Consider the following 12344-nt stretch of genomic DNA (forward strand, 5'->3'; position numbering starts at 1 on the left):
CTGACGAATACGGATATGTAAAATAAACATGTATTAGTAAAAAAGTACGTAAAAATAATTAGTGAAGTGATCATATTCTTTTATAATCAGTGATAACAAAGTTTACATTACAATAGTACCTATCTACCTTTGGAATTACAGATTGATGTTTCAACAATGTCACATATATATGTAGATAAATCTATTAGTTTACGTAGTGTACAAGTAACAAAATCAATTCATCAAATTGGATATTAAAATTATGGAGCACTTTATGTGAATCGTCATACCTACTTACTTAATATTAAGAATCAAGGATACTAAAAGCGATAATGTGTCTGGGTCACATTATCATTACTCAATGAAACGGAACTATTGTATAGGTACAGAATAATATATCGGTCCGGTAACTTTACCATCATTTTAGGTATATTAGGTATATATATATATATATATATATATATATATATATATATATATATATATATATATATATAATAATTAGACAATTTCACGCCACAGACTCCTCTACAATTAGTCTTCAATTGGATACCTTACACTTTCCCCAGGCCCCTACCTACAACCATTTAAAAAACCATTTGTTTCACCTATGTAATCTTTAATAGACTGGACCATGATAGTGATGAATGTGCGTAGATTAGATAGGTACATATACTTTTCTAATATGAATTATTATCATATTTTTAAAAAGACTTATATCTATTATGCTGTGTTGTGTACATAAATTTTTATCTACAATAATAAATTAGGTAACTGGAGTAAAAATAGAGATTCATGGTTTTACAAAAATATCTAACAGAAAAATAAGTAAAACCTAATAGGTATTCAATGTTGCAAATGAAGACAATAAAACAAACACGCCGAAATAATGACAATAATAATATATCTTTTCCTTACATGCATTAATAAAATATGAAAGCTAAAACAATAAATTAACTACACATCTCCATAATCTCGTAATTTGTGTTGTAAAAATATGGGACTGAGGATTTTTTACGTCATAAGCATAAGTAATAAATTGGGGACGTATTAAAAACACACACATCACGAGTTTATCATGGCAGTTTATATTAACATTATTCCGTCTGATGATGAGGATTTACATATAATGATAGATATAAGATAGTCTCGAATAAGTTTATTTTTTCTTTTTCCGAATACATCAAATAAAATAATAAAAACAAAAAGTTTTTAAATAAATGTTTTTATCTAATCATAAAATATTTTTGACACGAAATATTCATTAAGGACAGAAAAAGAAAGTAACCAACCTAAAATATAAATATCATCTACAAACTTAGGTATAATTGGAATGTTCTGTACAATGCAGTCAAGAAAATACGTATCCAAAAACGATGTAGTTTTCCAAAGCCACTTTATGTTGTTCCCTTATGAATATATTTTTTTAATCTAGGTAGAAAACTATATGAATTAGATTGGAGTAGTAAATATAAAGAAAATTTTCGTGCTAAAATAAATACTTCAGTTTCATAATAATTATTTTGTAAGTTTACTATTACCTACCATTTGTAATCACAGTTAAGTAAACGGTTATCGATGTGAAGAACATGTGTACACTAGTAGTTAAAGCATAGATATTTATTTAGTACTTATTATAGTTAAGAAACTACTTACGTACTTATAATTATTTGGCATTTTTAGGGGTTATTCAAATGAGACTCAACACAACGCAACCATGTAATCTTTGTGTTATTTGCAAAATATTATTATTTTCACTATTTATTTGTAGATATTTTAGAAAACAATATTATTTTTTGTTTATTAATTTGTGGGAAAAAAATTAGCAAACAAATTTTAAATTGTCGTGTATCTATTTACTACATTGATTGATTTCTGCATAAAACACTTTTAGTTATTTCAGACTTAAAAATATATTTTTTTAATGAATACCTAAGTTAGTCGTGGTAGGTACCATGTTCCCAAGTGTTGTGATCGTCATAATATTATAATTCAATTGCTTTACAGAAATTTACAATATTGATCTAATTGACTCTTATACAACTGATATACTTTATAGTCTAATTTATTGTACTTAGTTATAGACTTAGGTATGATGTTTATAATAAATTTAAAAGAAAATTAAATTGCTATATCCGTTGAGCAAAAAAATGTTAAATATTTACACGTTTAACTTGTTATTTTAATACATAATAACAATATTTTAAATATTATACTGGTGCGTGGTTGTACATTTATTAAAATTTCATCATATGAGTCGAAAAATTAACTAAGAAACTATGATAGTTGATATGTATACTACATAGGGACAAACACAAAAAGCTTCCTTTCTTTAGAACTTGTTTTAAGTTTATATTTACACAACATTTTATTATGTAACTATGTACGCTATATACACATAAATATCGATGAATCATTGACACAAACCACAGAAGTAACCAAGATAAGAGAGAGGTTTAACTGGGTACCTACTTACAAATTTGTGATCGTCCAAAGCAAAAGGGACCTTAGGTCTATAATGCCGTTGTTTTGTATTGGAACCACGGCAATAAAGACCTAAGTGCTAGCCGCCATAAGTTCCCTTTTGATCTGGACGACCACATTTGAAGAATTAGCTTATAACTCAAGATGGTGTATTATAAACAAAACATGTAATGAGTGTTGTGTCTTTTTTGGTTGATTCGTCGATATCTAGCGTAACATACAATAAATTAATCTATAAATCCACTCTCCACGTATTACATAAAATTGTCACTTAATTCATACTAAATCATCATCACAGTCTTCTCACATTTATTACTATAAATATCTTAACTTAGTTGATACCGCTTTGAGAGTGTAAATTAATAATATATTAGTTGAAATACAGAAATTTAGGTATGTACAGGAAAATAAATATATGTCAGTTAGGTAACTAGATTGATTGATGTAGGAACGATGCCGTCGTATGTCATGAAAAATATATATTTGAATGACACATTATTGTTAAAAAAACCTGGCATTGAATCATGCCTAAGAACATTTTCGACTAAATTACCTTAACAAAATTTTAGAGTGGTAAACCCACAAACAGACATAGGTACAAATCACAGTAGAGACAGATAGAGTCAAGACTATTGCAGTTAATTTTAGTTAATAGGTACCTAATAAAAATATTAAACCGTATTTCTACCCCTAGTCACAAGTTTGCTTATTATAAAAATAGTTTTATTCACATACTTTTTCTAATTTCATAAAGACATCTTAAAAAATAAATGCTGTGTATTCAGATCGGCTGAGTCTTTTCTTGTGGTATTCTAAAGTGTATCTTAAAAAACTCATAAAATCATCACAACACTGGTCATCTTTACAATGAAAGATAATGTTTACGGCCATTTCCTAGCTGTGTTGTCAGTGCGTGTGCGATGTCCCGTTTTACTTATACCTAGTTAGTTTAGTCGTGTTTTTCTTCAGGACAAAAACTGGCACATGGTAGATAAGTACTTTTAACAAATTGCAACATGTCTGAAAAATCTGAACCTTTTAGGCAAGATTTCTAATTTGTTCATGACACTACTTATTTGTAAGTCCGTTAGGTTGCAGTGCAGCAGCTGCACTATGCACTCATCACCGTCGCACACCACATTGACAAAACTTGCAAAATTTCCATAAACCTACTTAGTTAGTTCATGATCTTTGCATCGTCGAGCGCTATTTACCACTTGGTTTAATACTTTATGGAAGGTTTAATTCCGTAACTCAATCGTCAATTCTATATAGTTTAATTCCAGTCCATTGGTTCTACCTACTCTATGTTTCTAAACAACGTGCGTGACTCTGTACGTGTGTCTCTCGTCTATGACAGTTTGTATGGTCCGATGTACATTTTCTGGTAAATGGTCGAGTAACATTCTCGGCATCACTTGTAATTCCATGAAGTCTTCAGCGCACGCCCATCTCATTTCGAATGTCGGCTCTTGCGTTCTTACTTTTCTGTAATGAATAAATAATATTATATAATATAAAAATAATACAAAAAAATTCTTTTAACTTGAAGACTTTTTTTTTCTTTTGGTTTCATGTTCATAATGATGAAGGACTAGAGTACTTTCTTATAAAAATATAGGCTTTCCCTTTATTCGTAAAACTGTACTGGTATAGTTTTACGTATTATATATAGTTACGTAACATATCAGAAGTATCTGTAAAAATAAAGTTATATGGAAATTACCTTTCATCATCTTCCTCATTACTGTTCAGACATGGGGACATAATTTTTTGATAAATATTAAGCCAAATTTCAGAAAAAGTATTATAGTTTTTTTAAGCATTTATATTTCAAAATACGTGTTCAGCTCTAGATTTTAAAATTTTCTAACTTATCTTCAAAATACAAGATGAGTAAATTTCTTAATAAGAATTATGAAATTAGAATTTCGTCCATAGCCCAATATTAATAAAGAGTACTAAAATAAGATATTTATAAAAACTAACAATAAAAAATACTGACTTCTCAATTCCCATGCGTTTGCGGCGCACGATGTGCAGGATGCGGCCGGCCGTGAACAGGCGCGCAGACGAGAACCGGCGCGCGAACACGTTGCGCGACACCAGCGCCGCCTCCTGCGAACCAGCGGGCCGAATGTTATGACGACATAAAAGAACTTCAAATATATTTGAAATCCTCAAAATAAGCCCTTTCAATTAATATGTCACAAGATAATGTTTGCCAAACTTTTTCATATCATTTTCCAATAGGTATACCACCCAAAAGCTATATTTTTAAAATTTAAGTTACTTGTGTACAGTGGGACCTAAATATGTATACTAAATTTCAACTCCATCGGTTCAGTAGTTTTGGAGAAAGTTTGTGAAGTTCAGATGCACATACACAGGAATGTACAGAATACAGATATACAAAAAAGGTAAAATTCTTCCGTGGCATGCTTACGCCATATAATCAACAAGATACGAAAACCTCTCTACACGAGTTTAAGTTCTCGCATCGTTATATTCTGAAAAATGTCACACAACCGTACCACAAAGCATTTAAAGCACTTGAATTTAGACTCATAATTAATGTAATACATAAATCATTGACTCAACCAGTTACATGATCTGTGAACTCTTATGCGATAGTAGATCGCAGTCATTAATCAAATCAACGTCTACAGTTGTAGAATCATATAAATATCTTATACATATATAGGTAAAGTGTAAACTAATGCTAATACAAGCAACTGCAACCACAAAATATATAGGGCGTTTTTATTAAACAACAGCCTAATTAAAACAGTTTTCGAAATATTATGTTTTGATTTAACATTTTTATATTTTCTTGTATAAGTATACTGAGCATAATATTGTAAAAAATTACTATTGTTTAAAAAAAACCTTGTTTCAATAACTACAAAAAATAAATAGAAGGCTTACTACGAAACATACAAACACGTAACAGGATGGATATAACGTCCACAAGCTGTCTTTTTTTCTCACGTCGTATACGCATCGTTAAAAAATGACGTGCTACGTGGTTCATATTTCATGGTAGCTCAGGCAAGGTTAAAGCAAACGCCACAATGTAGTCACACGTTATCCATAACTCTGACCACTTACCTTTGAATGGCAAAGATGAGTTCTGTTCTCACGAATGCAAAATATCTGGAGAATTCTCAAACCCAATGGTCAACTTAAGTATAAAAAATACTTCAGCGTTTAATATTTTTCAGTAAAGAATTATTTAACGATCGAATTACGTAATCCGTTAATTGATAGATTTTAATAGTTTTCATCAAGATATTTTTTACTCACCAGCCAAGTAAATAGACTTTAAACAAACAAAAAAAGTAAAAGTTAAACTTAAAACTAACTACACTGTTGAAATTTTACATGACAATAACACAAACAAAAAATCAACATTTGCAGTAATTTTAAACAATTTGTAATTAAAATAAAAGAAAGCAATCCAATTACGCCATTCTCTAAGGTTTCATTCAAATCAACATTGAACACCATCAAATGTGCTCAAGACCAAATAGTGCAATTTTTTTTTGAGAGCATGCAATGTTGAATAATTTTACTCTGGATCTACGTATTACCTTTTGGATATGTATATTTTGCCAATGTATGTATTATATTAGACTTTTAATACAACATTATATGTGCCATAGCTATCTCTCTATTTATATTTTACGCTAAATTAACGCTACGAATGTACCTACATTGGTTAGTTTGAATGTATTTTTTTTACAACGCAATTAAAAACTAAGCAATGCACCTCAAACGATGATAATAACGAATAAACACAGATAGTCAATGTGTAGTGAGCCAAAAATATACAGAAAGAGAGACTGCAGGTTTACTTATTACAATCGAACAAATGTAAAGGGTTCCCTTGTAACAAAAGAATGCAACAAGGAACCATTTATAATGTATAAATTACGGATTTTTATTATGTTAAAATGTTGTACACATCTTTAAGAGAATATAGTATAAAAGTCAGATCAAAGGTCATACGAAGGATTTAACATAAATTTACTATATCTAGGCCAAAACAGTGTATTCTTAGAGCATGGCAGGATATCGACAGGCGAAGCGTCACGGCACACGGGAGCTAAAGGTAAAGTCTCAACTGACAGCACTCACGGTGGACACGCTCTGCACCAGCAGCGTCTCCGTGGAGTCGTCCGACTGCTGCGTCTCCAGCTCCTCGGGCCGGCGCCAGGTGGACTCCAGGTCTCGGGCGGGAACCCCGAACAGGGCGTAGCCAAAGCCGTTCAACATTATCCGGTACTGGAAAATTGTTCAAATATTTTACATGTATTGTATAGATTAAAGACTTCGCACTTTTTAATTATATTTGTGAATAATTCACAATAATCATTCACAGATTTTGTAGTCTTCATATTTCGTATGAGGGTTGAAACTCGTGATTGATTATTGATTTTTACTTAAATTTACTCTTATTATTATTTACTTGTATTTATTTGTCTTCTTCATTTACTTCACCGAAGAAATAGAAAATAGACAACTTACATCGTTTTTAAATAAAAATTGCAGAAGAGCTAAGTCACACACTCTCATATATCTCTTAAGTCTTACCTTTGGTAATTTTGTGGCATGTATGGTCTGTATGACCTTGGTCCGAAGGTTCTCAATGCTGTGGACGCTCAGCCTCATCACCAGGTCGTCTCCAACTCCCACAGTGAGCACGAAACTCTCCGTGTAACGAGCTGCCTCGCGGCTGATTAGTCCCGCTGAAATTAATAACATTGGATTCGTTCTAGTATCTCAATAATTATTTTAACTCCTTAATAAAATAATTAAGTCACTTTTTTTGATAACTTAACAGATTATCTTATGGTCTGGCAAATATGGTACAAACCATATAACAGGTAAATATGGTTTGTACATTACAAGAAATCTAATATCTACGAAATATACAGGAAAGCTATCAAATGGAACAGATTATAATGAACTACAGAATTAAAAAAAAAACTTTAATATGATATCGTACCTGGTGTTGAGAATGCAAATACTTTCAAATGTGGATATCTTGGCCTTAATTTTAACGCCACTAACACTGCAACCCCAGCACCAAGACTGTGACCTGGAATGAGGAAAAGGATTAAATATAATAACGTAGTAGGTACGTATTTTTACTTTGAAATATTCTTTCTGTCTTTGTAAGATCGTTTGTTGTTAATTATTCTGTTTAGTTTTACTTACATGTCATCATAATGCGGATTTCAAAATAGGTACATGAGAAATAACTACGAATGTTTTGTCATATAACTAGATTACTATTGACAGACTATTGAGATTATATCAATTCAAAATCATTCTCATTCATTTTATGTATCAAAATTTTATCAAAATTCTTACCTGTTAATATTAGATCATAGTTGGAGTATTGCTGAAAAGCGCGATCGAGTACTGGTAGAAGTCGTTTGAGCATTTTCGCAGCACCCATCGCCATTCCTTTATGCGCCGCCGTATTTTCTGGCAATCCTGCAGAAGCGATAATGATACATATTTTTATACATTGTATGATATGCTTAATGTTTTAATTTTATGACAGCTAAGCTAATGCGTATGTGTTTTGAAATTGGGAGATCTATTCTTAAAACTGATCTATCAGACTATCAGCTATCAAAGATATGTCTCTTAGTCGCCTGCTCCAGATTCACGGAAGGAGTGGTCCTATTTTAGGGCGGAACTAGACGCCACCCACAGTCCTTACCGTCAGCTTCGAACTTCTCTGAGCCGGCAGTGAAATCCGTGAAGATGTCCCGCAGAGATATGGAGCCGCGCACGGCCACCACTATGCTCTCACGGTCGTGGTCCGCTATCACACAGAATGGAAGCTGAAACAGGCACAATATCGATTCTAATAATCGTTATTCTCCATGTCCGTACGCTCACTTATATTTACATGTCTGCTCACATTCGTGAGAGTGGACGTTGATATTGTTAATGTTATACAAAATTATAATTATTTTTATTCAGTTCTAGTAGGTACTTATATTCATAATATTACTATATTTATAATACTAGTCTCTTTTCAATAGATTTCGAACTACGAGGACCGCCATTCAGGAAAAAAAAACATTACGAGGATAACTGAACTGGTAATATGTCAAGAAAAACAAACAATTGAACGCTCGAGCGCTCGCATCAGGCTATTTACTACTGTTATATGATTTACACAGTTCACGCAAGAACTTTCATAATAGTGAAAGAAGATAAAAACATAAAAAGGAAAAAACATGATGATTCAGACTATTCGTGAAAACTATACATAGATGATCCAAGCTGACGTCATAAGAATTCGATTTCATAACAGTGCAATAAAACAAGCCCACCGCTCCAATTTCACAAATGACGAGAGAAACAATTATCAGTGTTGCCAACTCCTCTAAATAAAATAATATCCTACATCCTAACCTAAGTTTAACATAAATCTAATCGAAAAAGGATCATCTGCCACATTAGTTATAGTTACTGTTAACTAATTAACATAAATACCTACACAATTATACCTACCTACATAATTTATGCACCGAATCACATTTTTCAGGATTATAAAGACCAACAAGAATATTTCGGTGTACGTTCAGACAAAGTTGGCAATACAGACAAACCTCAAAAACCCGGTTGTTGAACGAAGCAAAGATGATGTCATCCGCAGCCAAGTTGGACATGTATTTGACGCCGGCAAAATTGCACATGCAGCAGTTGTCGTCGGTCACAATCGAGTTCTTCGGTCTGGTGGACAAGAACAACACACAATGGCATATAAAGAGATGGCAGATTAAAGTTTCAGTGGACCAACGGAAATGTTTTGGTTTTGAACTCGTTTCGCCCTTTTGTTTGAGGTACCACAGGTGTTCTGAATACTGACAAAACTGCTCATTTTGACCAAATATTATATTCTTATTAGATTATCATTGTACTATAACTATTTTTTAATTCTCCATTGAAAATAATAATAACGTACTAGTCATAGTACTTGTAACAATTTTTTGTAACAAGAAATTATAGATTTATTAATTTTCTACAAAACAAAAAGTCTATAAAATAATAATAATCGTTGTTATTTATAATCATGCTTGCGCTGAATTTTTGGAAACTACTAGAATTAACTACTTTGTTTACTAGTATTTTTAGGCATTCATTTAGATTTTACATATTTTTTGTGAATTATATTGTATGAATTATATAGCACTAGATGTTGCCCGGGGCTTTGCTCCCGTGGCAATTTTGAGATAAACTATAGCCTATAGGATAATGTACTTTTCTAGTGGAGAAATTTTTTTGAAATCGGTTAGGTAGTTTCGGATACCACCCTCAAACATACTTACAAATAATAGTATAGACTAACGACCCGTCCCGGCTTCGCTCGGGTAAGAACATATAAAATTATACCCCTAAACCTTCCTTAGGAATCACTCTATCTATTGGTGAAAATCGCATGGAAATTCGTGCAGTAATTTTTGAGTTTGTCGCGAACAGACAGACTAGAGGTGCGGTAGAGGAGTCTTTTTGGGCCAATAAAGATATTTAAACCTAACAGTAAAACTCAATTTCGAGCAGAACTTTCGGTAACATACCTCGTTGTTTATAACATACCAGTGTACATATACAAAGTAAAATGCTTCGTCCGTAGGTAAATTTCATGCTAACTAGATTTGGTTGGTCTGTATACAGAGTGCCTAACTTTTCACTAACTCGAGATAGTTCACATACCGCTCATTTCGTTAGTACTTAGATAACTACAGTGGTAGATACGTTAGATACCTACGTTTAATTTAATAGTTCTGTTTTGTGCTGCTGCTGCTGAGACGTGAGTTACTTTTGAGACTACCTATCTATCTACCTATCTACTTATTCAATCTTTCCGCTTTATGAGCAGCACAATTTTTTTGAGTATGTTTTACTATGGTTTATTTTTTACCAAGGAAACATACGATTTATAAATAGGTATGTGATTTGCCGTAATCGGTTTTTTATGGAAAAGTTATCCTACAAATATTATATGGTAATGAGAATGCATTTATATAGGTACCGATATATATTTTACTCTTTCCAAACAAAAATTCGGGAAGAATTTCGATGAAATTTGATATAATTAAAACTGAAATAACAAGAATAGGCAGGTACTCCAATCCTAAATCCCACAATTACTTAGTTAGAAATAAAAATAAACTTTATGTACCTATATAACATCACTGAAAACGACTATTAAATGGAAATGAAAGAATCTCTTTGAAGTCGGACAATTTTCAGAAATTTCAGTCAAGACAATGTATAAGACGATTGAAGTCTTTGAAGATAAGTCTACCGTAAACTAAATTTTAAGTATTTTTGACATTAATAAGATTTACATCATCCTAAGAAAAAAATTGGAATACCTAAATCAATTTCAATGTTAACTTATACATACCTGCAACAGCAACAAGTAAGATGGCGGGCTAACTTGCAGAAGCCTGTGAAGCAATGTCGGTACAGCACATACGGCCAACCGTACGCTGCTATTGACAACCTCAGATAGTGTAAAGCGTCCTCCAAGTTCATCCACGGGGGGGTTTCTGAGAATATCTTGCTCACGTCTGTGGTGTAAATGGGCTCTTCGTCGTTGAGCATCTGTATTCGGCGCATTTCTCTAGTTTCCCGCTTCTGTCGGACCCTGAGGAGTACGCAACCGGCGACCACGTCTGATGGGACTAGGTCTGTTGACCGGAACAGGGCACTTAGCAGAGCTGAAATAGGAGATGTTGTTGTCAACAATTAATTAAATTGTATTTAATAATACATAACCTAAATATATTATCATTTATTCTGTGTATATCGTCAAAAACTTAAGTTTCATGTTTCAATCAGCGCGAAAAGATTAATACGAAAAATTCCTTGATTATTAAATATGATTTCATGTTAATGCCACGCCAACGCCTCTACGTCATTGATGGATTGTAGATTTCTTATTATATTGAAATAAATTGAACAAATTTTTATTTATCGGTACCGGGTTGTAGCATTTTGTATTTACAAATAAAGCAATTTTCCGATTAAGCATATTTTCGTTATTTCATTACATTTTATCTTGAAATATTTTTTCGGCGAATCAAAATGATGCTTAACGTTGTGTATAATTATAATATTTTGTACAATAAAGGTAAAAACTCGATTGCTAAAAGTATATACACTTTTATAAATACGAATGAAATTAAAAATAAAAGACAAATGAAATAAAGCTTGCAATATGGAATTGTTAGCTGGCTGACAATAAAAAAAACTGACATAATTGAATTGTTACCTAAATTATAATTTTGATTTTCGAACAATTTTACAGGCCGAGTAGCCGCGAATTTTGTTAGAGAGCTTTGTTTGAAATAACGATAGATTCGCAGGTACGTAAAATCCTAAAAATAAATCAACTATTATCTTACCAGCAACCTGTTGGAACGCCTCCTTCCCGTGCTCGTCCTTCTTCAGCCAGCAGAAGGCCCAACGGAACCGCCTGGACCAGAGGCCCGTGACCTTCCGATGGTGGCGGACTTGGTTAGGGGTGTCTTGCATGTCCCCGTACCGCACTGACCCCAGAGGGTCGAACACCATAAACAGGCCCAGCAGTGTGAGCCCTAGCTGCACCCAATTGAATAAGACTATACCTGTACAAAAAATTATGAATAAGTATCTAGTAGTAGAAGAATTGTAACAAAAAATGCGGGATACTTCGCCACATTGAAAAATAACTGATTCTAAACATTTAACATTGTATTTCGATAGTGGAAAAGTACATTTAATTTATGCTGGCGTATACTGAAACATCACTCAAATGCAGTAGAAGTTAAGGGTTTTAAATATAATAATTGATTAAACTTCAA

The 12344-nt window shown here is 32.5% G+C and overlaps 1 protein-coding gene across 5 annotated transcripts in view; it reads right to left on the reverse strand.

Annotated features, from left to right (window-relative positions):
* Positions 1–1137: 1137 nt before the first annotated feature.
* The window catches only part of LOC128683524 (diacylglycerol lipase-beta-like), a 39095-nt gene continuing 27888 nt past the window's right edge, over positions 1138–12344 (reverse strand). For 2 of the 5 annotated variants that reach the window (XM_053769236.2, XM_053769235.2), the window contains exons 5-15: positions 11907–12128; positions 10904–11219; positions 9102–9225; positions 8201–8324; positions 7843–7968; positions 7475–7567; positions 7060–7214; positions 6595–6750; positions 4469–4581; positions 4190–4210; positions 1138–3951 (exon numbers count right to left, since the gene is read on the reverse strand). In XM_053769236.2, the coding sequence (XP_053625211.1) occupies positions 3777–3951; positions 4190–4210; positions 4469–4581; positions 6595–6750; positions 7060–7214; positions 7475–7567; positions 7843–7968; positions 8201–8324; positions 9102–9225; positions 10904–11219; positions 11907–12128 (1625 nt within the window). In that variant the 3' untranslated portion in view covers positions 1138–3776. The remainder of the gene's footprint in view (positions 3952–4189; positions 4211–4468; positions 4582–6594; positions 6751–7059; positions 7215–7474; positions 7568–7842; positions 7969–8200; positions 8325–9101; positions 9226–10903; positions 11220–11906; positions 12129–12344) is intronic. The other 3 variants (XM_053769237.2, XM_053769238.2, XM_053769239.2) reach the window with 3 other exon arrangements.

This window comes from Plodia interpunctella, chromosome 3 (assembly GCF_027563975.2).
Source record: "Plodia interpunctella isolate USDA-ARS_2022_Savannah chromosome 3, ilPloInte3.2, whole genome shotgun sequence".
Lineage (NCBI taxonomy): Eukaryota > Metazoa > Arthropoda > Insecta > Lepidoptera > Pyralidae > Plodia > Plodia interpunctella.